Source organism: Callionymus lyra, unplaced genomic scaffold (genome assembly GCF_982586985.1).
Source record: "Callionymus lyra unplaced genomic scaffold, fCalLyr1.hap1.1 HAP1_SCAFFOLD_264, whole genome shotgun sequence".
NCBI lineage: Eukaryota > Metazoa > Chordata > Actinopteri > Syngnathiformes > Callionymidae > Callionymus > Callionymus lyra.
The window spans coordinates 7,991-35,125 of NW_028258684.1; the positions used below are offsets into that span (position 1 = coordinate 7,991).

The 27,135-nt window shown below is 40.7% G+C and overlaps 2 protein-coding genes across 5 annotated transcripts in view; one reads left to right on the top strand and one right to left on the bottom strand.

Moving 5' to 3' along the window:
• Positions 1-2,706: 2,706 nt before the first annotated feature.
• On the bottom strand, positions 2,707-23,518 carry LOC148057943 (gonadotropin-releasing hormone II receptor-like). 3 transcript variants are annotated; one of them, XM_087782682.1, is made up of 5 exons: positions 7,441-7,553; positions 6,879-6,920; positions 4,597-5,131; positions 3,747-3,948; positions 2,707-3,520 (listed from the first exon to the last, which is right to left on the bottom strand). In XM_087782682.1, the coding sequence occupies exons 1-5, from the start codon at positions 7,446-7,448 to the stop codon at positions 3,159-3,161; spliced, it is 1,149 nt and encodes a 382-aa protein (XP_087638808.1). In that variant the 5' UTR covers positions 7,449-7,553; the 3' UTR covers positions 2,707-3,158. The 3 variants fall into 3 exon arrangements, with proteins under 3 accessions (XP_087638808.1, XP_087638807.1, XP_087638809.1); XM_087782681.1 differs by having other exon boundaries at positions 2,707-3,523; XM_087782683.1 differs by lacking the exons at positions 6,879-6,920; positions 7,441-7,553 and adding an exon at positions 23,486-23,518 and having other exon boundaries at positions 2,707-3,523.
• LOC148057944 (ras GTPase-activating-like protein IQGAP3) overlaps positions 17,158-27,135 on the top strand; it is a 34,252-nt gene continuing 24,274 nt past the window's right edge. For both annotated transcript variants that reach the window (XM_087782679.1, XM_087782680.1), the window contains exons 1-5: positions 17,158-17,300; positions 23,424-23,511; positions 23,587-23,743; positions 23,807-23,884; positions 23,946-24,022. In XM_087782679.1, coding sequence (XP_087638805.1) covers positions 17,273-17,300; positions 23,424-23,511; positions 23,587-23,743; positions 23,807-23,884; positions 23,946-24,022 — 428 coding nt within the window. In that variant the 5' untranslated portion in view covers positions 17,158-17,272. The remainder of the gene's footprint in view (positions 17,301-23,423; positions 23,512-23,586; positions 23,744-23,806; positions 23,885-23,945; positions 24,023-27,135) is intronic.

A 27,135-nucleotide genomic window follows, 5' to 3' on the forward strand; every position in this document is an offset into this window, starting at 1 on the left:
ACACTTGCAGAGTCATTGGTTCAAATCCCAGCTCTTGCATTTTAATACTCATCACTGTTTATGTTAGTTGGATAAATATTAGAATGGAAAACTCTCATATGTGGCTGAATAGCTCATTGGGATCAATACCTGTATTGCAGAGTTGAGATGAAGAACAGCTGTAGGTTCAACTCCCACATTTTACTGAAATTGTCATTGACAATTGAGACGTTAAGAAAGATAAATGGGCTTTAAGACATTTGTAAGTGTGGTGAATTAGCTCACTGGGATAGAATCTGGTAGTCCATCTGGTAGGTTGTGGGTTCAAATCCCACCAATCTGTCATTTGGTTTTATGACTTCTGTTGAAATTATCCACATAAATATATCCTAATCAAATGATTATTTGTGGACAGTGGTGGTTGAGTGGTTAAACCAAAAGTCCCTGCACATGTGTGAACTCCCTGAGGTTGTGGGATCAAATCCCACCAATCTGTCATTTGGTTTTATCACTTCTGTTGAAATTATCCACATAAATATATCCTAATCAATCATATTTGTGGACAGTGGTGGTTGAGTGGTTAAACCAAAAGTCCCTGCTCAAGTGTGAAGTCGAAGGTTGCGGGTTCAAAGCCCACTGTTCCACAAATCAGAGTGGAAACCCAAACATATGATGTGTTCAGACATTTGCATGAAGTCCTAGAGTGGACAAAAGATGGAGTGACTTGGTACAAGGGTGAGTGGGGCTGAGTAAGGTGGATGATGGACAAAAATTGGAGAAGAAAAATATCAATTTTTCATAAAATAAAAATATTTTACTTTGCTTCTTGCACATGACTGTCAATCCCTTATCAATTTTGATCCTTGTCCACCATTTGTTATCCTTGTCCACCATCTTTCTTTTGTTCTTGTCCACCATTTTTCATCCTTGTCCACCATCTTTCTTTTGTCCTTGTCCACCATCTTTCTTTTGTCCTTGTCCACCATTTTTCATCCTTGTCCACCATCTTTCTTTTGACCACCATTTTTCGTTTATGTCTCAAACGTCACGCCGCAGCTTAGCTCACTTTAAACACATCAGTGTTCATATGTTTGGGTTTCCGCTCTGATTTGTGGAACAGTGGGCTTTGAACCCGCAACCTTCGACTTCACACTTGAGCAGGGACTTTTGCTCTGACCACCGAACCACGGCTGTCCACAAATAATCATTTGATTAGGATATATTTATATTGAATGTTTGGACAGAAGTGATAAAAATGAGAAGGAAGGTTGGTGGGATTTGAACTCACAACCACGTGGTCTTCACAATGAAGCAATGACAACTGCTCTTACCACTCAACCAGAGAAGATACTATGATGACTGACTGCTGAATTAACAGTTTTACACTTTAAATGTAGACTTGAGTAGTTAAAATTGTCAGTGGGGTTTGAACCAAGAACCTGCAGAACTGAAAATTGCAGCAAACTAACTCACTGAGCTAGAAGTTCTTGATAGAACCATTGGTAATAATAATAGAAGACAGAGAAGTCAACGAAATGTCATCAAAATGAAGACCAATCATTGAAATATTAAATAATTAAACTTGTTCAGGTTGTGTCGCCCCCTGCAGGATCACAAGAGAACAGCCTGTCAGGTCTTCGATAACAGGTCGACCATGAAGGTGAAGGAAATAAGTGGATTTGAACCCAAGTCATAAGAGGTCATGGATCTTAAAAAAAGGACAAGAAGTGTTACCACTCGACCACGAAGGCTGAGTTGTTGCCACAGAAGCTAACTTATAAGACCAGGTGACACTGAAGTTGAAGTGAAAAAGTGAAATAAATGCGCGCGTGTCAATGTGCGTCAATGCGTGTGTGTGTGTCAATGTGCGTCAATGCGTGCGTGCGCACGTGTCAATGTGTCAACCCTAACCCTAACCCAAATACCCTGTTCCTACATACCAAGAATTTCAACTACTGGGGGTTTCATGATTCAAAGCCTATACTTGAGCTAGGCTTGAGAGTGACACGGCCCTCAACCTAAGTCGTGTACGTTTTAAAAGATATATGGTAGGACTCGATTAGAAAGGCATGTGCTATGAATAACATCTTTGTTAAGATTATCTCTGCTACTTAAAATGTTAAAAACCTAGAAATGATGTATCCCTCTGGTAAACATAATAGGTTTTAAGTGACAACTCAGTAGATAGGGCCGAGGTCGAAGGACAGGCTAAGCTGATGATTTACGGTGTTATCAGTAAGGTTTGACAAGAAGTTTGATTGCTTAGCAATGTGACCCCACAATGTCTAACTGAGACTGGATAGCTAGTGGTTTAGGTTCAATAGTTCAATCTGGCTAACAAGCTACAGAACTGTCATTAAATGAGGTCCAAGTGTAACTAAATATCTGACACGAGCAGGACAGAACAGCGGATGGAGAGGAAGAGGGAGAAGACAGAAAGTTTGAACTCACCCGGAAGTCTTTCAAACTTTGTCTTCGGACCCGAGTCAACTACAGAGGATGCTGTTCTAGTAACAAAGACGATAAAACGAGAACGATTTTTCAGCTCAGAGGGAAAAAGAGGCTACGCGGTGGTGTGTTCAGGTTCCACAGCTATTAAGTCCCTGCAGTGACACAGTCTCTGAGGGGCAAAAGTGAACAAACAATATACGCACACTCACACACACTTACGAATGAGTCTTTTAATGTTTGATTTCTGCTAAGAAGAACAATCGAAAAAGTCTCAACTTCAAAGTTTCACCTACAACATGTCTCTGCTCCGAGTGTCTGTTCGATGACTCAGCAGTGAGTGAGGAGTCCAACCAGGTCTTCACCTCAGGACCAGGCTCTTGATCAGAAGATTTGTTTCCATCGCAACAGTGACCTTGCCACTCTACCAAGTAATTTCATAATAAACATCAGGAAAACCAGAACCAAGAACCACTGTCCAGGTCCTGATTAGAATCTACTACCCAGTCAGAGGTTCTGGTCTCACTTATGCGGCTGAAATTGCTTTGTTTTTTTGTAATCTTTTGTGAGTCTGTGTGTTCTTGTGTGGGTGTTTCTGACTGACCAGAAGGGGGCGCTATAACGTGGAAAATATTTTGGACACTGTGACCACCCAGTTGTGGGATCCTGATTGATTTCTAATAGATATTCCTATGACATCATTGATCTGCACGGGTCAGAATGGCCAAAGGCTACCGTGAAGGCGTGTCGTCCAGTTCGCCGCCGTGAGGTTTCTGCCGCATGGACATCGGCGAGGTTTCTCGCCTGGTCCTGCCGCAGCACGCAGCCAGATCCGATCGAAAGGAGGGCGTGTAGAAGCCATAGATGATAGGGTCGCAGCAGGTGTTGAGGTTCCCGAACACAAAGAGGGCGTGGTGCACGTGCTCAGGCGTGACCTGCAGCATCTGTGGCTGGAACCAGTACCAGACGCCCAGCAGGTAGTACGGAGTCCAGCAGACCAGAAAGGACAGCACGATGACCACTGTCATCTTCAGAGTCTTCATCCGAGCTTTGGGAATTACATCTGTGCCGCTGCGCCGCAGGTATGACTCCCCTGCTGAGAGTCAGGTAGAGGTAGAGGTCACTTGTTCTGACACACACTTCACAATATACAACCATTTGTCATGACTGTGACACGACTGTGCTGTTGTTGTTATGTAATGTGTTTTACCATTGTTGAGTAATGTGTGTACCTTTGTTGATGATGTGTGTACCTTTGTTGATGATAAGGTGTGTACCTTTGTTGATGATGTGTGTACCTTTGTTGATGATGTGTGTACCTTTGTTGTGCAGGTGCTGCTGGTGGATGTGCAGCAGGATGCGGGTGTAGCAGCAGCTCATGGCCAGCAGGGGGATGACGTAGAGGGTAAAGAAGTGGAACATGTTGTAGAGAGTTTCCTGCCAGTGATCGCTGAAGCTGCCGTGAGTCACACACTGAGTGAAGTCCACACCGTCTGCCTGAGTCGCCTGGAAGATGAAGAGCTGCAGAGAAGATCACAGCACTTTGGTTACTTTAATGCTCCTCCTAGTGAGACGGGAGCGACTTGTCTTCAACACAAATCTTCTCCTGTTACTCCAACAGAAACATTTCTGCTCTGTCTTTGGTTCACAAGTGTTTGTGCCATGAACAGCAGGAGCTGCACTTAATCACATTCCTGCAGGATTTACCTGCTGAGCTCCTGCTGCTGTTCTGACTCTGGACTCTATGTGCTGCTTTACTGTTGTGCTACTGTTGTGTTACTGTTGTGTAACTGCTGTGTTACTGCTGTGTTACTGCTGTGTCCTTTTTAGTGTTTCTTTAGTGTTACTTCAATGTAATTTGTTACTGCTGCTTTACTGTTGTGTTACTGTTGTGTAACTGTTGTGTTACTGCTGTGTAACTGCTGTGTAACTGCTGTGTTAGTGTTGTGTTATTGTTGTGTAACTGCTGTGTTAGTGTTGTGTTACTGTTGTGTAACTGCTGTGTTAGTGTTGTGTAACTGCTGTGTTAGTGTTGTGTTACTGCTTTGTAACTGCTGTGTTACTGTTGTGTTACTGTTGTGTCACTGTCGTGTTACTGTTGTGTTAGTGTCGTGTTACTGTTGTGTAACTGCTGTGTTACAGTTGTGTAACTGTTACTGCTGTGTGTACCTGTGGGGCGGCGAAGAGCAGGCTAAAGCTCCATGCTAACAGTAGCATGCGGCGGTTGCGCTGGTGTGCGTTGAGGGCGTCCAGCGGGCGCAGGATGGCGTGCTGACGGTCCAGACTGATGACCACGAGGATGGAGGCGGACGCCTGCATGGCGAACAGCTTGAGGAAGCACAGGAGCCTGCAGAGGGCGTCGCCTCCGTACCACTGAACCGTCACGTTCCACACCATGTCCAGCGGCATCACCACGAAGGTCATCATCAGGTCGGCCGACACCAGGCTCAGGATCAGAGGTCGCAGGTGCGACGCCAGACGCCGGCCGCGCCCGCGCCACACGCTGGCGAGCAGCGCCAGGTTGCTGCAGGCCGCGAAGACGAAGAGGATCGAGGTCGCCCCGACCCGGAACTGGGCCGCCCGAGTAAACCTGGGAGTCCATTCCGGCGGCGGGAAGTGGGAGGAGTTAGTAGGAGGAGGAGCCACGGTTGTGGGACGAGGAGCCGCCGTAGAGTACTTGAGCGTAGACCAGTTCCCTGACATCCTGCAGACCAGGTCACATGACAACAGCTTATCTGGACGTTTGGAGCGAATTAAAAACACAAAGACTGTGAAGGAAGTGAGGACGTTGCCGTGGCAACAGATTCACAGCCACTGACAAGGAGTCGACTGGTGACAGAAACACTAACAAGATTCAGCCGAAGATCTAGTCCACTTCTCAACTGTCACATGATTGCACTGCACAAACACACACACTTCTGCACACACACCTGCTCGCACACACACACGCTCGTCTACATACACACACACACACTTCTGCACACACACCTGCTCGCACACACACACGCTCGTCTACATACACACACACACACTTCTGCACACACACCTGCTCGCACACACACACGCTCGTCTACATACACACACACACACTTCTGCACACACACCTGCTCGCACATACACACGCTCGTCTACATACACACACACACACTTCTGCACACACACCTGCTCGCACATACGCACGCTCGTCTACATACACACACACACACACTTCTGCACACACACCTGCTCGCACATACAAACGCTCGTCTACATACACACACACACACTTCTGCACACACACCTGCTCGCACATACACACGCTCGTCTACATACACACACACACACTTCTGCACACACACACTTCTGCACACACACCTGCTCGCACATACAAACGCTCGTCTACATACACACACACACACTTCTGCACACACACCTGCTCGCACACACACACGCTCGTCTACATACACACACACACACTTCTGCACACACACCTGCTCGCACATACACACGCTCGTCTACATACACACACACACACTTCTGCACACACACCTGCTCGCACACACACACGCTCGTCTACATACACACACACACACTTCTGCACACACACCTGCTCGCACACACACACGCTCGTCTACATACACACACACACACTTCTGCACACACACCTGCTCGCACATACGCACGCTCGTCTACATACACACACACACACTTCTGCACACACACCTGCTCGCACATACACACGCTCGTCTACATACACACACACACATACTTCTGCACACACACCTGCTCGCACATACACACGCTCGTCTACATACACACACACACACACTTCTGCACACACACCTGCTCGCACATACACACGCTCGTCTACATACACACACACACATACTTCTGCACACACACCTGCTCGCACATACAAACGCTCGTCTACATACACGCACACAATTCTGCACACACACCTGCTCGCACATACACAGGACCACGCACATGCACACACACACCTACTCTCATGGACACACAGCTGCATGCACACACATGCACACACAGGTGCATGCACACACGTGCACACACTTGCAAACAAACACACTTGCTTTAACACACACACATGCACACACACAGATGCACATTAAAACACAAAGACACACACAAGTGTTACACACAAGCCTGAAATAGCTCTTGTGTGTAACCGGAGCTCAAAGTGTATTTTCTTGTTTGGTTCTCATTGTGAGGACTTTGCAGTCAGAAAACAACAACACAACGTACGTCAAACGTTTCACTCGACACAAAACAACAACACAACGTACGTCAAACGTTTCACTCGACACAAAACAACAACACAACGTACGTCAAACGTTTCACTCGACACAAAACAACAACACAACGTACGTCAAACGTTTCACTCGACACAAAACAACAACACAGGTGTGCTTTGAAGGTCAGTGAGTCGGTTCATTAGCACGCCTGTGACTCACGGGTTGTCGAGTCTTTTCTGGTTCACGAGATCACATGATCTGCTGATGTCAGCAAGAAATTCAAACAAAGTGTTGAAGCTGCAGCTGGAGAAGAGAAAACACGAGAGAAGATAGAGGGAAGAGAAGAGGGAAGAGAGAAGATAGAGGGAAGAGAAGAGGGAAGAGGAGGGAAAGAGGGAGGAGAGAAAGAGGGAAGAGGAGGGAAGAGAGAAGATAGAGGGAAGAGGAGGGAAGAGAAGGGAAAGAGGGAAGAGGAGGGAAAGAGGAAAGAGGAGGGATAGAGGGAAGAGGAGGGATAGAGGGAAGAGGAGGGAAAGAGGGAAGAGGAGAGAAAGAGGGAAGAGGAGGGATAGAGGGAAGAGAAGGGAAAGAGGGAGGAGAGAAAGAGGGAAGAGGAGGGAAGAGAGAAGATAGAGGGAAGAGGAGGGAAGAGAAGAAAGGGGGAAGAGGAGGGAAAGAGGAAAGAGGAGGGATAGAGGGAAGAGGAGGGATAGAGGGAAGAGGAGGGAAAGAGGGAAGAGGAGGGAAAGAGGGAAGAGGAGGAATAGAGGGAAGGTTGTACCTGCACATCAGTCGACGCTCTCATGTTCTTCTCACAGATGAAAAGATGAAAATGTTCTTCTGCAGCTCGAGTGGAGAGACTGAGAGGCGGAGCTACAGAGAGATGTGTGTGTGTGTGTGTGTGTGTGTGTGTGTGTGTGTGTGTGTGTGTGTGTGTGTGTGTGTGTGTTTCATTTTTATTAACTAGGAAACAAATATAATTTTATTAACTAGGAAACAAATATATTTTATTAACTAGGAAACAAATATAATTTTATTAACTAGGAAACAAATATATTTTTATTAACTAGGAAACAAATATATTTTATTAACTAGGAAACAAATATATTTTTATTAACTAGGAAACAAATATAATTTTATTAACTAGGAAACAAATATATTTTTATTAACTAGGAAACAAATATAATTTTATTAACTAGGAAACAAATATATTTTTATTAACTAGGAAACAAATATAATTTTATTAACTAGGAAACAAATATATTTTTATTAACTAGGAAACAAATATATTTTATTAACTAGGAAACAAATATATTTTTATTAACTAGGAAACAAATATAATTTTATTAACTAGGAAACAAATATATTTTTATTAACTAGGAAACAAATATATTTTTATTAACTAGGAAACAAATATATTTTTATTAACTAGGAAACAAATATAATTTTATTAACTAGGAAACAAATATATTTTTATTAACTAGGAAACAAATATAATTTTATTTACTAGGAAACAAATATATTTTTATTAACTAGGAAACAAATATATTTTTATTAACTAGGAAACAAATATATTTTTATTAACTAGGAAACAAATATAATTTTATTAACTAGGAAACAAATATATTTTATTAACTAGGAAACAAATATAATTTTAATAACTAGGAAACAAATATATTTTATTAACTAGGGAACAAATATATTTTTATTTACTAGGAAACAAATATAATTTTATTAACTAGGAAACAAATATAATTTTATTAACTAGGAAACAAATATAATTTTATTAACTAGGAAACAAATATATTTTTATTAACTAGGAAACAAATATATTTTATTAACTAGGAAACAAATATATTTTTATTAACTAGGAAACAAATATATTTTATTAACTAGGAAACAAATATAATTTTATTAACTAGGAAACAAATATATTTTTATTAACTAGGAAACAAATATATTTTATTAACTAGGAAACAAATATAATTTTATTAACTAGGAAACAAATATATTTTTATTAACTAGGAAACAAATATATTTTACTAACTAGGAAACAAATATATTTTTATTAACTAGGAAACAAATATAATTTTATTAACTAGGAAATAAATATATTTTATTAACTAGGAAACAAATATAATTTTATTAACTAGGAAACAAATATAATTTTATTAACTAGGAAACAAATATATTTTTATTAACTAGGAAACAAATATATTTTTATTAACTAGGAAACAAATATATTTTTATTAACTAGGAAACAAATATAATTTTATTAACTAGGAAACAAATATAATTTTATTAACTAGGAAACAAATATATTTTTATTAACTAGGAAACAAATATATTTTTATTAACTAGGAAACAAATATATTTTTATTAACTAGGAAACAAATATAATTTTATTAACTAGGAAACAAATATATTTTTATTAACTAGGAAACAAATGTAATTTTATTAACTAGGAAACAAATATAATTTTATTAACTAGGAAACAAATATATTTTTATTAACTAGGAAACAAATATAATTTTATTAACTACGAAACAAATATATTTTATTAACTAGGAAACAAATATAATTTTATTAACTAGGAAACAAATATATTTTTATTAACTAGGAAACAAATATATTTTTATTAACTAGGAAACAAATATAATTTTATTAACTAGGAAACAAATATATTTTATTAACTAGGAAACAAATATAATTTTATTAACTAGGAAACAAATATATTTTTATTAACTAGGAAACAAATATATTTTTATTAACTAGGAAACAAATATATTTTTATTAACTAGGAAACAAATGTATTTTTATTAACTAGGAAACAAATATATTTTATTAACTAGGAAACAAATATAATTTTATTAACTAGGAAACAAATATATTTTATTAACTAGGAAACAAATATAATTTTATTAACTAGGAAACAAATATAATTTTATTAACTAGGAAACAAATATAAATGTATTAACTAGGAAACAAATATAATTTTATTAACTAGGAAACAAATATATTTTTATTAACTAGGAAACAAATATATTTTTATTAACTAGGAAACAAATATATTTTTATTAACTAGGAAACAAATATAATTTTATTAACTAGGAAACAAATATAATTTTATTAACTAGGAAACAAATATAATTTTATTAACTAGGAAACAAATATATTGTATTAACTAGGAAACAAATATAATTTTAATAACTAGGAAACAAATATATTTTATTAACTAGGAAACAAATATATTTTTATTTACTAGGAAACAAATATAATTTTATTAACTAGGAAACAAATATAATTTTATTAACTAGGAAACAAATATAATTTTATTAACTAGGAAACAAATATATTTTTATTAACTAGGAAACAAATATATTTTATTAACTAGGAAACAAATATATTTTTATTAACTAGGAAACAAATATATTTTATTAACTAGGAAACAAATATATTTTTATTAACTAGGAAACAAATATATTTTATTAACTAGGAAACAAATATAATTTTATTAACTAGGAAACAAATATATTTTTATTAACTAGGAAACAAATATATTTTATTAACTAGGAAACAAATATAATTTTATTAACTAGGAAACAAATATATTTTTATTAACTAGGAAACAAATATATTTTATTAACTAGGAAACAAATATATTTTTATTAACTAGGAAACAAATATAATTTTATTAACTAGGAAATAAATATATTTTATTAACTAGGAAACAAATATAATTTTATTAACTAGGAAACAAATATAATTTTATTAACTAGGAAACAAATATATTTTTATTAACTAGGAAACAAATATATTTTTATTAACTAGGAAACAAATATATTTTTATTAACTAGGAAACAAATATAATTTTATTAACTAGGAAACAAATATAATTTTATTAACTAGGAAACAAATATATTTTTATTAACTAGGAAACAAATATATTTTTATTAACTAGGAAACAAATATAATTTTATTAACTAGGAAACAAATATATTTTTATTAACTAGGAAACAAATGTAATTTTATTAACTAGGAAACAAATATAATTTTATTAACTAGGAAACAAATATATTTTTATTAACTAGGAAACAAATATAATTTTATTAACTACGAAACAAATATATTTTATTAACTAGGAAACAAATATAATTTTATTAACTAGGAAACAAATATATTTTTATTAACTAGGAAACAAATATATTTTTATTAACTAGGAAACAAATATAATTTTATTAACTAGGAAACAAATATATTTTATTAACTAGGAAACAAATATAATTTTATTAACTAGGAAACAAATATATTTTTATTAACTAGGAAACAAATATAATTTTATTAACTAGGAAACAAATATATTTTATTAACTAGGAAACAAATATAATTTTATTAACTAGGAAACAAATATAATTGTATTAACTAGGAAACAAATATATTTTTATTAACTAGGAAACAAATATATTTTTATTAACTAGGAAACAAATATATTTTTATTAACTAGGAAACAAATATATTTTTATTAACTAGGAAACAAATATATTTTATTAACTAGGAAACAAATATAATTTTATTAACTAGGAAACAAATATAATTTTATTAACTAGGAAACAAATATATTTTATTAACTAGGAAACAAATATAATTGTATTAACTAGGAAACAAATATATTTTTATTAACTAGGAAACAAATATAATTTTATTAACTAGGAAACAAATATATTTTATTAACTAGGAAACAAATATAATTTTATTAACTAGGAAACAAATATAATTTTATTAACTAGGAAACAAATATATTTTTATTAACTAGGAAACAAATATATTTTTATTAACTAGGAAACAAATATATTTTATTAACTAGGAAACAAATATATTTTATTAACTAGTAAACAAGTATATTTTAATAACTAGGAAACAAATATATTTTATTAACTACGAAACAAATATATTTTATTAACTAGGAAACAAATATATTTTTATTAACTAGGAAACAAATATATTTTATTAACTAGGAAACAAATATATTTTTATTAACTACGAAACAAATATATTTTATTAACTAGGAAACAAATATATTTTTATTAACTAGGAAACAAATATATTTTTATTAACTAGGAAACAAATATATTTTTATTAACTAGGAAACAAATATATTTTTATTAACTAGGAAACAAATATAATTTTAATAACTAGGAAACAAATATATTTTATTAACTAATGAACTCATTTATTTATATTATCATTACTGTATATACTCACTCTCACGCACATATATACTCACTCTCACACACATATATACTCACTCTCACGCACATATATACTCACTCTCACGCACATATATACTCACTCTCACACACATATATACTCACTCTCACGCACATATATACTCACTCTCACGCACATATATACTCACTCTCACGCACATATATACTCACTCTCACGCACATATATACTCACTCTCACACACATATATACTCACTCTCACGCACATATATACTCACTCTCACAAACATATATACTCACTCTCACACACATATATACTCACTCTCACACACATATATACTCACTCTCACGCACATATATACTCACTCTCACGCACATATATACTCACTCTCACACACATATATACTCACTCTCACGCACATATATACTCACTCTCACGCACATATATACTCACTCTCACGCACATATATACTCACTCTCACACACATATATACTCACTCTCACGCACATATATACTCACTCTCACGCACATATATACTCACTCTCACGCACATATATACTCACTCTCACACACATATATACTCACTCTCACACACATATATACTCACTCTCACGCACATATATACTCACTCTCACGCACATATATACTCACTCTCACGCACATATATACTCACTCTCACGCACATATATACTCACTCTCACACACATATATACTCACTCTCACGCACATTTATACTCACTCTCACACACGTATATACTCACTCTCACACACATATATACTCACTCTCACACACATATATACTCACTCTCACACACATATATACTCACTCTCACGCACATATATACTCACTCTCACACACATATATACTCACTCTCACGCACATATATACTCACTCTCACACACATATATACTCACTCTCACGCACATATATACTCACTCTCACACACGTATATACTCACTCTCACACACATATATACTCACTCTCACACACGTATATACTCACTCTCACACATGTATATACTCACTCTCACGCACATATATACTCACTCTCACGCACATATATACTCACTCTCACAATATACTCACTCTCACACACATATATACTCACTCTCACGCACATATATACTCACTCTCACACACGTATATACTCACTCTCACACACATATATACTCACTCTCACACACACATATACTCACTCTCACACACATATATACTCACTCTCACGCACATATATACTCACTCTCACACACATATATACTCACTCTCACGCACATATATACTCACTCTCACACACATATATACTCACTCTCACGCACATATATACTCACTCTCACACACATATATACTCACTCTCACGCACATATATACTCACTCTCACACACGTATATACTCACTCTCACACACGTATATACTCACTCTCACGCACATATATACTCACTCTCACGCACATATATACTCACTCTCACACACGTATATACTCACTCTCACACACGTATATACTCACTCTCACGCACATATATACTCACTCTCACACACGTATATACTCACTCTCACGCACATATATACTCACTCTCACGCACATATATACTCACTCTCACACACGTATATACTCTCTCTCACACACGTATATACTCACTCTCACGCACATATATACTCACTCTCACACACATATATACTCACTCTCACACACATATATACTCACTCTCACGCACATATATACTCACTCTCACACACGTATATACTCACTCTCACACACGTATATACTCACTCTCACGCACATATATACTCACTCTCACGCACATATATACTCACTCTCACACACGTATATACTCACTCTCACGCACATATATACTCACTCTCACACACATATATACTCACTCTCACGCACATATATACTCACTCTCACACACATATATACTCACTCTCACACACATATATACTCACTCTCACGCACATATATACTCACTCTCACGCACGTATATACTCACTCTCACGCACGTATATACTCACTCTCACACACATATATACTCACTCTCACGCACATATATACTCACTCTCACACACGTATATACTCACTCTCACACACATATATACTCACTCTCACACACACATATACTCACTCTCACACACATATATACTCACTCTCACGCACATATATACTCACTCTCACACACATATATACTCACTCTCACGCACATATATACTCACTCTCACACACATATATACTCACTCTCACGCACATATATACTCACTCTCACACACATATATACTCACTCTCACGCACATATATACTCACTCTCACACACGTATATACTCACTCTCACACACGTATATACTCACTCTCACGCACATATATACTCACTCTCACGCACATATATACTCACTCTCACACACGTATATACTCACTCTCACACACGTATATACTCACTCTCACGCACATATATACTCACTCTCACACACGTATATACTCACTCTCACGCACATATATACTCACTCTCACGCACATATATAGTAAGTAAGTAAGTAAGTAAGTAAGTAATATATATTTATATAGCGCTTTTCGAGACCAGGGTCACAAAGCGCTTTAACAATCAAAAACAATACTCAAAACAGTACATACTTCAAAGATCAAGACAACACCGAGAACAACACAGGAGTTCGAGAAATTCAAGGAAAAGCCTGAACAAATAGAAACGTCTTAAGATGTTTCTTAAAGGAGTCAGTAGACTCCATCAAGCGCAAAGAGAGAGGAAGATTGTTCCAAAGCTTAGGAGCAACAGCCTGAAAAGATTTCTCTCCTCTGGTCCTGAGCCGTGTGCGTGGAACCATAAGTAGATTCTGATCCACAGACCTCAGAGACCGAGCTGGGGTGTAAGGCTGGATCAGATCAGTGATGTAAGGAGGAGCCTGACCATGAATAGCTCTGAAAGTAAGAACCAGAATTTTAAAGTTGATCCTGAAAGAAACTGGAAGCCAGTGAAGAGTTTTAAGGACCGGAGAAATGTGAGTTCTTCTACTAGAGCGGGTCAGAATTCTCGCTGCAGAGTTCTGAATCAACTGCAGGCGAGACAGCTCCTTCTTGTTAAGACATGAAAACAAACTGTTACAATAGTCCAGACGAGAAGAAACAAACGCATGGATTACAAGCTCCAGATCATGTTGTGACAGCATTTTCCTAAGTTTAGAGATTTTTCTCAGTTGAAGGAAACAGTTTCTGGTCAGTTTTCTACAGTGTTGAACAAGAGACATGTCTTTATCAAATACAACACCCAGGTTTCTCAGGCTCAGTTTGACAGACTGACCTAAGTCACCCAAGTACTGACTCAACCCTGGAATCTTATCATCAGGAGCAATCACCAGAGTTTCAGTTTTGTCCACATTAAGCTGTAAAGTGTTTTCACTCAGCCATTGTTTGATTTCTAGCAAACAATTGACTAAGCTGTTCAGCCTTTGGGGCTCAGTTGGGTCAAAAGAGCAGTAGAGCTGGATGTCATCAGCAAAAATGTGATAAGAAACATCTGGAAATCTCTGAATGATTTTACCAAGGGGAATCAAGTACAGCAAAAACAATAAAGGACCCAGAACAGAACCTTGAGGGACTCCACACAACAGATCTGCCGATTCAGACCTCATTTGATTGGCAGATACACTAAAACTGCGCCCAGAAAGGTAAGATGAGAACCATTCTAACACAGACCCAGACAGTCCCACTTCATCCCTTAGTCTTCTCAGCAGGATCTGGTGATCAACTGTGTCAAAGGCTGACGACAGATCCAAGAGAACCAGAACAGTGAATTTACCAGAGTCAGCCGACATCATGATGTCACTGGACACTTTCAGTAAAGCTGTCTCCGTAGAGTGATGTTTACGGAAGCCAGACTGAAACTTCTCATGGATGTCGCTCTGATCCAAGAACAAAGACAGCTGCTCGGACACCACCTTCTCCAAGATCTTGGACAAGAAAGGGAGCTTAGAAATAGGCCTGAAATTACTGAGGTCAGTTGGGTCTAAGCCTGGTTTTTTGAGCAGAGGCTCCACAATGGCATGTTTAAATGCATTGGGAAAAACCCCTGTGGAAAGGGAGAGGTTCACCATATTGGTAACCCAGGGGCCAATTACATCAAATACTTTGATAAAAAGCCTACAAGGAAGGACGTCATCTGAGCAAGAGGAGGGTTTCATCTTGTTCACTAGTGCTGAAATATCACCCAAAGATACAGCAGTGAAGGATGACCAAGAGGAGGAGATGGGCTCAGAGACAGTAGGGGTTCCCAACATACTCACTCTCACACACGTATATACTCTCTCTCACACACGTATATACTCACTCTCACGCACATATATACTCACTCTCACACACATATATACTCACTCTCACACACGTATATACTCACTCTCACGCACATATATACTCACTCTCACACACGTATATACTCACTCTCACACACGTATATCCTCACTCTCACGCACATATATACTCACTCTCACGCACATATATACTCACTCTCACACACGTATATACTCACTCTCACGCACATATATACTCACTCTCACACACATATATACTCACTCTCACGCACATATATACTCACTCTCACGCACATATATACTCACTCTCACACACATATATACTCACTCTCACGCACATATATACTCACTCTCACGCACGTATATACTCACTCTCACGCACGTATATACTCACTCTCACACACATATATACTCACTCTCACGCACATATATACTCACTCTCACACACGTATATACTCACTCTCACACACATATATACTCACTCTCACGCACATATATACTCACTCTCACGCACATATATACTCACTCTCACACACATATATACTCACTCTCACGCACATATATACTCACTCTCACACACACATCATTTCATTCACTCACTCATTCATTCATTCATTCATTCTTTCATTCATTCATTCATTCATTCTTTCATCTTAAAGTCTCAGCTCGATCAGTGAGTCCGCCAAAGGTCCGTGTTGTCGTTGCCATGGTAACATTATCCCGTATATTTATGACAAAAGAGCTTTTATACTATATAGTATAATACAGAAAAAATGCACTTACTGAGTGTAACATTAATTCTTAAAGTTCTTATGTTTTTATCTTCGTATTTGTAGTTTTGTTTAACTGCTTCGACGATAACCACAATGCACCGCGGTTATCACCACCAATAGGGTAGCGATTATGTCGACCAATCAGAGCGCAGCAGCAGCAGCTTTCAAAGTCCATACCGGAAACTGGAGTTCGAGCGGGAGAAGTTTGAGTCCAGGTGTGTCTGGAGAGTCTCTGGAGAGTCTCTGGACAGTCTCAGGTGAGTCTCAGGTGTCTCAGAAGAACAGCAGAGTGAAGCCGCGTGAGGATGTCGGAGTCTGCCGCTCAAAGTCGCTGTAAGTCCCATGTTGTTCTTTCCGTAACTGTGACGTCATAGTGGTGTACAGAACATCTGCACCTTGACAACAATTGAATGACACTTTTGACGGACAGGTGAACGTGAGATGTTGACGTTAGCAGTGAGTGACTGAAACGGTCCGGGCTGTAAACGTAAACTTTTGTTGCCAGACTTATTGTGACGTCAGACTACCTTAGCACATATTTCCACTTTTGACTCTGACGTTTAATGTCAGCAACAATGCACTCGAGATCAGAGTAAATATAAAACGTTTCTATGATGACGTCACAGGCTCAGGGTCTTCCTACACCGACATGTCTGACGTGTTTCAAGTTTAACAACAGATGAAGCAACTGAGGAAATACATGTACTCGAAATTATTGTTACTTTTTCATTATTTGTAAAGATATTTCCTTAGACCAGGATCACAAATCGCACAGTTAAAATAAATACAAATTTAGTTAGTTTTGTTTTGATTGTTTAAGCGCTTTGTGACCCTGGTCTCGAAAAGCGCTATATAAATAAATATTACTTACTTACTTACTTACAAGCGTCTCAGAGAATCAAGGAAAAGCTCAAATCAAAGTGTCTTGAGATGTTTCTTGAAGGAGTCAGTAGATCATCAAACACAGATGTTTCTTGAAGGAGTCAGTAGATCATCAAACACACATGTTTCTTGAAGGAGTCAGTAGATCATCAAACACACATGTTTCTTGAAGGAGTCAGTAGATCATCAAACACAGATGTTTCTTGAAGGAGTCAGTAGATCATCAAACACAGATGTTTCTTGAAGGAGTCAGTAGATCATCAAACACAGATGTTTCTTAAAGGAGTCAGTAGATCATCAAACACAGATGTTTCTTGAAGGAGTCAGTAGATCATCAAACAAAGAGATGGTTCTTGAAGGAGTCAGTAGATCATCAAACACAGATGTTTCTTGAAGGAATCAGTAGATCATCAAACAGATTTTTCTTGAAGGAGTCAGTAGATCATCAAACACAGATGTTTCTTGAAGGAGTCAGTAGATCATCAAACAGATGTTTCTTGAAGGAGTCAGTAGATCATCAAACACAGAGATGTTTCTTGAAGGAGTCAGTAGATCATCAAACACAGATGTTTCTTGAAGGAGTCAGTAGATCATCAAACACAGATGTTTCTTGAAGGAGTCAGTAGATCATCAAACACAGAGATGGTTCTTGAAGGAGTCAGTAGATCATCAAACACAGATATTTCTTAAAGGAGTCAGTAGATCATCAAACACAGATGTTTCTTGAAGGAGTCAGTAGATCATCAAACACAGATGTTTCTTGAAGGAGTCAGTAGATCATCAAACACACATGTTTCTTGAAGGAGTCAGTAGATCATCAAACACACATGTTTCTTGAAGGAGTCAGTAGATCATCAAACACAGATGTTTCTTGAAGGAGTCAGTAGATCATCAAACACAGATGTTTCTTGAAGGAGTCAGTAGATCATCAAACACAGAGATGGTTCTTGAAGGAGTCAGTAGATCATCAAACACAGATATTTCTTGAAGGAGTCAGTAGATCATCAAACAAAGAGATGGTTCTTGAAGGAGTCAGTAGATCATCAAACACGGATGTTTCTTGAAGGAGTCAGTAGATCATCAAACACAGATGTTTCTTGAAGGAGTCAGTAGATCATCAAACACAGATGTTTCTTGAAGGAGTCAGTAGATCATCAAACACAGAGATGGTTCTTGAAGGAGTCAGTAGATCATCAAACACAGATATTTCTTAAAGGAGTCAGTAGATCATCAAACACAGATGTTTCTTGAAGGAGTCAGTAGATCATCAAACACAGATGTTTCTTGAAGGAGTCAGTAGATCATCAAACAAAGAGATGGTTCTTGAAGGAGTCAGTAGATCATCAAACACAGATGTTTCTTGAAGGAGTCAGTAGATCATCAAACACACATGTTTCTTGAAGGAGTCAGTAGATGATCAAACAGATGTTTCTTGAAGGAGTCAGTAGATCATCAAACAGATGTTTCTTGGAGGAGTCAGTAGATCATCAAACACAGAGATGTTTCTTGAAGGAGTCAGTAGATCATCAAACACAGATGTTTCTTGAAGGAGTCAGTAGATCATCAAACACAGATGTTTCTTGAAGGAGTCAGTAGATCATCAAACACAGATGTTTCTTGAAGGAGTCAGTAGATCATCAAACACAGATGTTTCTTGAAGGAGTCAGTAGATCATCAAACACAGATGTTTCTTAAAGGAGTCAGTAGATCATCAAACACAGATGTTTCTTGAAGGAGTCAGTAGATCATCAAACACAGATGTTTCTTGAAGGAGTCAGTAGATCATCAAACACACATGTTTCTTGAAGGAGTCAGTAGATCATCAAACACAGATGTTTCTTGAAGGAGTCAGTAGATCATCAAACACAGATGTTTCTTGAAGGAGTCAGTAGATCATCAAACACAGATGTTTCTTGAAGCAGTCAGTAGATCATCAAACACAGATGTTTCTTGAAGGAGTCAGTAGATCATCAAACACAGAGATGGTTCTTGAAGGAGTCAGTAGATCATCAAACACAGATGTTTCTTGAAGGAGTCAGTAGATCATCAAACACAGATGTTTCTTGAAGGAGTCAGTAGATCATCAACCACAGATGTTTCTTGAAGGAGTCAGTAGATCATCAAACACATGTTTCTTGAAGGAGTCAGTAGATCATCAAACACACATGTTTCTTGAAGGAGTCAGTAGATCATCAAACACACATGTTTCTTGAAGGAGTCAGTAGATCAACAAACACAGATGTTTCTTAAAGGAGTCAGTAGATCATCAAACACAGATGTTTCTTGAAGGAGTCAGTAGATCATCAAACACATGTTTCTTGAAGGAGTCAGTAGATCATCAAACACACATGTTTCTTGAAGGAGTCAGTAGATCATCAAACACATGTTTCTTAAAGGAGTCAGTAGATCAACAAACACAGATGTTTCTTAAAGGAGTCAGTAGATCATCAAACACACATGTTTCTTAAAGGAGTCAGTAGATCATCAAACACAGATGTTTCTTGAAGGAGTCAGTAGATCATCAAACACAGATGTTTCTTGAAGGAGTCAGTAGATCATCAAACACAGAGATGGTTCCAAAGCTTAGGAGCAACAGCCTGAAAAGATTTCTCCCCTCTGGTCCGGAAGTTCAGGAACCATCAGTAGATTCTGATCCACAGACCTCAGAGCCCGAGCTGGGGTGTAAGTCTGGATCAGATCATGAAGGTCTGACCATGAATAGATCTGAAAGTAAGAACCAGAATTTTAAAATGATCCTGAAAGAAACTAGTGAAGAGTTTGAAGGAGAAATGTGAGTTCTTCTACTAGAGCGGCTCAGAATTCTGCAGAGTTTTGTATGAACTGCAGGCGAAACAGATCCTTGTTTAGACACAAAATGATACAGTAGTCCAAGAGTAAGACACAAACGCACAGATTATAAGCTTCAGATCGTGTTGTGACACAAGTTTAGAGATTTTCCTCAGTATCTGGTACAATAATTGTTTTAACCTGCAAACAAAGGCTGCATTCTCCTGGCTGTTGTTGTTGTTGTGTACATTTGTGTACATATTGAGAGTTTCGGTCTTTTCTCTGTGTGTGTGTTTGTGTCTCGTCTCTGTGTGTGTGTTTGTGTCTCGTCTCTGTGTGTGTGTTTGTGTCTCGTCTCTGTGTGTGTGTTTGTGTCTCGTCTCTGTGTGTGTTTGTGTCTCGTCTCTGTGTGTGTGTTTGTGTCTCGTCTCTGTGTGTGTGTTTGTGTCTCGTCTGTGTGTGTGTGTTTGTGTCTCGTCTCTGTGTGTGTGTTTGTGTCTCGTCTCTGTGTGTGTGTTTGTGTCTCGTCTCTGTGTGTGTTTGTGTCTCGTCTCTGTGTGTGTGTTTGTGTCTCGTCTCTGTGTGTGTGTTTGTGTCTCGTCTCTGTGTGTGTGTTTGTGTCTCGTCTCTGTGTGTGTGTTTGTGTCTCGTCTCTGTGTGTGTGTTTGTGTCTCGTCTCTGTGTGTGTGTTTGTGTCTCGTCTGTGTGTGTGTGTTTGTGTCTCGTCTCTGTGTGTGTGTTTGTGTCTCGTCTCTGTGTGTGTGTTTGTGTCTCGTCTCTGTGTGTGTGTTTGTGTCTCGTCTCTGTGTGTGTGTTTGTGTCTCGTCTCTGTGTGTGTGTTTGTGTCTCGTCTCTGTGTGTGTTTGTGTCTCGTCTCTGTGTGTGTGTTTGTGTCTCGTCTCTGTGTGTGTGTTTGTGTCTCGTCTCTGTGTGTGTGTGTTTGTGTCTCGTCTCTGTGTGTGTGTTTGTGTCTCGTCTCTGTGTGTGTGTGTTTGTGTCTCGTCTCTGTGTGTGTGTTTGTGTCTCGTCTCTGTGTGTGTGTTTGTGTCTCGTCTCTGTGTGTGTTTGTGTCTCATCTCTGTGTGTGTGTTTGTGTCTCGTCTCTGTGTGTGTGTTTGTGTCTCGTCTCTGTGTGTGTGTTTGTGTCTCGTCTCTGTGTGTGTGTTTGTGTCTCGTCTCTGTGTGTGTGTTTGTGTCTCGTCTCTGTGTGTGTGTTTGTGTCTCGTCTGTGTGTGTGTGTTTGTGTCTCGTCTCTGTGTGTGTGTTTGTGTCTCGTCTCTGTGTGTGTGTTTGTGTCTCGTCTCTGTGTGTGTGTTTGTGTCTCGTCTCTGTGTGTGTGTTTGTGTCTCGTCTCTGTGTGTGTGTTTGTGTCTCGTCTCTGTGTGTGTGTTTGTGTCTCGTCTCTGTGTGTGTGTTTGTGTCTCGTCTCTGTGTGTGTTTGTGTCTCATCTCTGTGTGTGTGTTTGTGTCTCGTCTCTGTGTGTGTGTTTGTGTCTCGTCTCTGTGTGTGTGTTTGTGTCTCGTCTCTGTGTGTGTGTTTGTGTCTCGTCTCTGTGTGTGTGTTTGTGTCTCGTCTCTGTGTGTGTGTTTGTGTCTCGTCTCTGTGTGTGTGTTTGTGTCTCGTCTCTGTGTGTGTTTGTGTCTCGTCTCTGTGTGTGTGTTTGTGTCTCGTCTGTGTGTGTGTGTTTGTGTCTCGTCTCTGTGTGTGTGTGTTTGTGTCTCGTCTCTGTGTGTGTTTGTGTCTCATCTCTGTGTGTGTGTTTGTGTCTCGTCTCTGTGTGTGTGTTTGTGTCTCGTCTCTGTGTGTGTGTTTGTGTCTCGTCTCTGTGTGTGTGTTTGTGTCTCGTCTGTGTGTGTGTGTTTGTGTCTCGTCTCTGTGTGTGTGTTTGTGTCTCGTCTCTGTGTGTGTGTTTGTGTCTCGTCTCTGTGTGTGTGTTTGTGTCTCGTCTCTGTGTGTGTGTTTGTGTCTCGTCTCTGTGTGTGTGTTTGTGTCTCGTCTCTGTGTGTGTGTTTGTGTCTCGTCTCTGTGTGTGTGTTTGTGTCTCGTCTCTGTGTGTGTGTTTGTGTCTCGTCTCTGTGTGTGTTTGTGTCTCGTCTCTGTGTGTGTGTTTGTGTCTCGTCTCTGTGTGTGTGTTTGTGTCTCGTCTGTGTGTGTGTGTTTGTGTCTCGTCTCTGTGTGTGTGTTTGTGTCTCGTCTCTGTGTGTGTGTTTGTGTCTCGTCTCTGTGTGTGTTTGTGTCTCATCTCTGTGTGTGTGTTTGTGTCTCGTCTCTGTGTGTGTGTTTGTGTCTCGTCTCTGTGTGTGTGTTTGTGTCTCGTCTCTGTGTGTGTGTTTGTGTCTCGTCTGTGTGTGTGTGTTTGTGTCTCGTCTCTGTGTGTGTGTTTGTGTCTCGTCTCTGTGTGTGTGTTTGTGTCTCGTCTCTGTGTGTGTTTGTGTCTCGTCTCTGTGTGTGTGTTTGTGTCTCGTCTCTGTGTGTGTGTTTGTGTCTCGTCTGTGTGTGTGTGTTTGTGTCTCGTCTCTGTGTGTGTGTTTGTGTCTCGTCTCTGTGTGTGTGTTTGTGTCTCGTCTCTGTGTGTGTGTTTGTGTCTCGTCTGTGTGTGTGTGTTTGTGTCTCGTCTCTGTGTGTGTGTTTGTGTCTCGTCTCTGTGTGTGTTTGTGTCTCATCTCTGTGTGTGTGTTTGTGTCTCGTCTCTGTGTGTGTGTTTGTGTCTCGTCTGTGTGTGTGTGTTTGTGTCTCGTCTCTGTGTGTGTGTGTTTGTGTCTCGTCTCTGTGTGTGTGCTGTGCAGACGAGCGGCTGACGGCGGAGCAGATGGACGAGCAGAGAGTGCAGAACATAGTGTATCAGTACCTGTGCAGGCTGGAGGAGGCCAAGAGGTGAGGCTGACGAGGACGTCTACAGTCTGGTGCGACTGTTGCTGGATCGATGATGTCATTGTTTCACTCTCTCAGGTGGATGGAGGCGTGTCTGGGGGAGGAGCTTCCAGCTCCCACTGAACTGGAGGAAGCGTTGAGAAACGGAGTCTTCCTGGCAAAACTGGGCCACCACTTTGCCCCGCAGGTGGTCCCTCTGAAGAAGATCTACGACCTGGACCAGCACCGCTACCAGGTGAGTGACTGTTCATGATGCTGACAAGGTCACGGGTCAGTAACATTTTGTCTCCCCCCTCAGGCAGCAGGTCTTCACTTCCGTCACACAGACAACATCAACCACTGGAGAGAAGCTGTGACGTCGCTGGGTCTGCCCACGGTCAGTCCAGCTCAACCAGGGTCACCTGACCCACCAAGACCACCAACCTGTTTGTTCTCAGATCTTTCAGCCGGAAACCACAGACGTTTACGACAAGAAGAACATGCCGAGAGCTGTCTACTGCCTCCATGCACTCAGGTGTCTGCCTGTGTGTGTGTCTGCCTGCCTGTGTGTGTCTGTGTGTCTGTCTGTCTGCCTGTGTGTGTCTGTGTGTCTGTCTGTCTGCCTGTGTGTGTGTCTGTCTGCCTGTGTGTGTGTGTGTCTGCCTGTGTGTGTGTGTGTGTCCGCCTGTGTGTGTCTGTCTGCCTGTGTGTGTGTGTCTGCCTGTGTGTGTGTGTCTGCCTGTGTCTGTCTGCCTGCCTGTGTGTGTGTGTGTCTGCCTGTGTGTGTGTGTGTCTGCCTGTGTGTGTGTGTGTCTGCCTGTGTGTGTGTGTCTGTCTGCCTATGTGTGTGTGTGTCTGCCTGTGTGTGTGTGTGTGTGTCTGCCTGTGTGTGTGTCTGTCTGCCTATGTGTGTGTGTGTGTCTGCCTGTGTGTGTGTGTGTGTGTCTGCCTGTGTGTGTGTGTGTCTGTCTGCCTGTGTGTGTGTGTCTGCCTGTGTGTGTGTCTGTCTGCCTGTGTGTGTGTCTGTCTGCCTGTGTGTGTGTGTCTGCATGCCTGTGTGTGTGTGTCTGCCTGTGTGTGTGTGTCTGCATGCCTGTGTGTGTCTGTCTGCCTATGTGTGTGTGTGTCTGCCTGTGTGTGTGTCTGTCTGCCTGTGTGTGTGTCTGTCTGCCTGTGTGTGTGTCTGTCTGCCTATGTGTGTGTGTGTCTGCCTGTGTGTGTGTGTGTCTGCATGCCTGTGTGTGTGTGTCTGTCTGCCTGTGTGTGTGTGTGTGTCTGCCTGTGTGTGTGTGTCTGCATGCCTGTGTGTGTCTGTCTGCCTATGTGTGTGTGTGTCTGTCTGCCTGTGTGTGTGTCTGTCTGCCTGTGTGTGTGTGTCTGCCTGTGTCTGTCTGCCTGCCTGTGTGTGTGTCTGCCTGTGTGTGTGTCTGTCTGCCTGTGTGTGTGTCTGTCTGCCTGTGTGTGTGTGTCTGTCTGCCTATGTGTGTGTGTGTGTCTGCCTGTGTGTGTGTGTGTGTCTGCCTGTGTGTGTGTGTGTGTGTCTGCCTGTGTGTGTGTCTGTCTGCCTGTGTGTGTGTCTGTCTGCCTGTGTGTGTGTCTGTCTGCCTATGTGTGTGTGTGTGTCTGCCTGTGTGTGTGTGTGTGTGTCTGCCTGTGTGTGTCTGTCTGCCTGTGTGTGTGTGTCTGCCTGTGTGTGTGTCTGTCTGCCTGTGTGTGTGTCTGTCTGCCTGTGTGTGTGTCTGTCTGCCTATGTGTGTGTGTGTCTGCCTGTGTGTGTGTGTCTGCATGCCTGTGTGTGTGTGTCTGCCTGTGTGTGTGTGTCTGCATGCCTGTGTGTGTCTGTCTGCCTGTGTGTGTGTCTGTCTGCCTATGTGTGTGTGTGTCTGCCTGTGTGTGTGTCTGTCTGCCTGTGTGTGTGTCTGTCTGCCTGTGTGTGTGTCTGTCTGCCTATGTGTGTGTGTGTCTGCCTGTGTGTGTGTGTGTCTGCATGCCTGTGTGTGTGTGTCTGTCTGCCTGTGTGTGTGTCTGTCTGCCTGTGTGTGTGTGTCTGCATGCCTGTGTGTGTCTGCATGCCTGTGTGTGTCTGTCTGCCTATGTGTGTGTGTGTCTGCCTGTGTGTGTCTGTCTGCCTGTGTGTGTGTCTGTCTGCCTATGTGTGTGTGTGTCTGCCTGTGTGTGTGTGTCTGCATGCCTGTGTGTGTGTGTCTGTCTGCCTGTGTGTGTGTGTGTCTGTCTGCCTATGTGTGTGTGTGTCTGCCTGTGTGTGTGTGTGTGTGTCTGCCTGTGTGTGTGTCTGTCTGCCTATGTGTGTGTGTGTGTCTGCCTGTGTGTGTGTGTGTGTGTGTCTGCCTGTGTGTGTGTGTGTCTGTCTGCCTGTGTGTGTGTGTCTGCCTGTGTGTGTGTCTGTCTGCCTGTGTGTGTGTCTGTCTGCCTGTGTGTGTGTGTCTGCATGCCTGTGTGTGTGTGTCTGCCTGTGTGTGTGTGTCTGCATGCCTGTGTGTGTCTGTCTGCCTATGTGTGTGTGTGTCTGCCTGTGTGTGTGTCTGTCTGCCTGTGTGTGTGTCTGTCTGCCTGTGTGTGTGTCTGTCTGCCTATGTGTGTGTGTGTCTGCCTGTGTGTGTGTGTGTCTGCATGCCTGTGTGTGTGTGTCTGTCTGCCTGTGTGTGTGTGTGTGTCTGCCTGTGTGTGTGTGTCTGCATGCCTGTGTGTGTCTGTCTGCCTATGTGTGTGTGTGTCTGTCTGCCTGTGTGTGTGTCTGTCTGCCTGTGTGTGTGTGTCTGCCTGTGTCTGTCTGCCTGCCTGTGTGTGTGTGTGTCTGCCTGTGTGTGTGTCTGTCTGCCTGTGTGTGTGTCTGTCTGCCTGTGTGTGTGTGTCTGTCTGCCTATGTGTGTGTGTGTGTCTGCCTGTGTGTGTGTGTGTGTCTGCCTGTGTGTGTGTGTGTGTGTCTGCCTGTGTGTGTGTCTGTCTGCCTGTGTGTGTGTCTGTCTGCCTGTGTGTGTGTCTGTCTGCCTATGTGTGTGTGTGTGTCTGCCTGTGTGTGTGTGTGTGTGTCTGCCTGTGTGTGTCTGTCTGCCTGTGTGTGTGTGTCTGCCTGTGTGTGTGTCTGTCTGCCTGTGTGTGTGTCTGTCTGCCTGTGTGTGTGTCTGTCTGCCTATGTGTGTGTGTGTCTGCCTGTGTGTGTGTGTCTGCATGCCTGTGTGTGTGTGTCTGCCTGTGTGTGTGTGTCTGCATGCCTGTGTGTGTCTGTCTGCCTGTGTGTGTGTCTGTCTGCCTATGTGTGTGTGTGTCTGCCTGTGTGTGTGTCTGTCTGCCTGTGTGTGTGTCTGTCTGCCTGTGTGTGTGTCTGTCTGCCTATGTGTGTGTGTGTCTGCCTGTGTGTGTGTGTGTCTGCATGCCTGTGTGTGTGTGTCTGTCTGCCTGTGTGTGTGTCTGTCTGCCTGTGTGTGTGTGTCTGCATGCCTGTGTGTGTCTGCATGCCTGTGTGTGTCTGTCTGCCTATGTGTGTGTGTGTCTGCCTGTGTGTGTCTGTCTGCCTGTGTGTGTGTCTGTCTGCCTGTGTGTGTGTCTGTCTGCCTATGTGTGTGTGTGTCTGCCTGTGTGTGTGTGTCTGCATGCCTGTGTGTGTGTGTCTGTCTGCCTGTGTGTGTG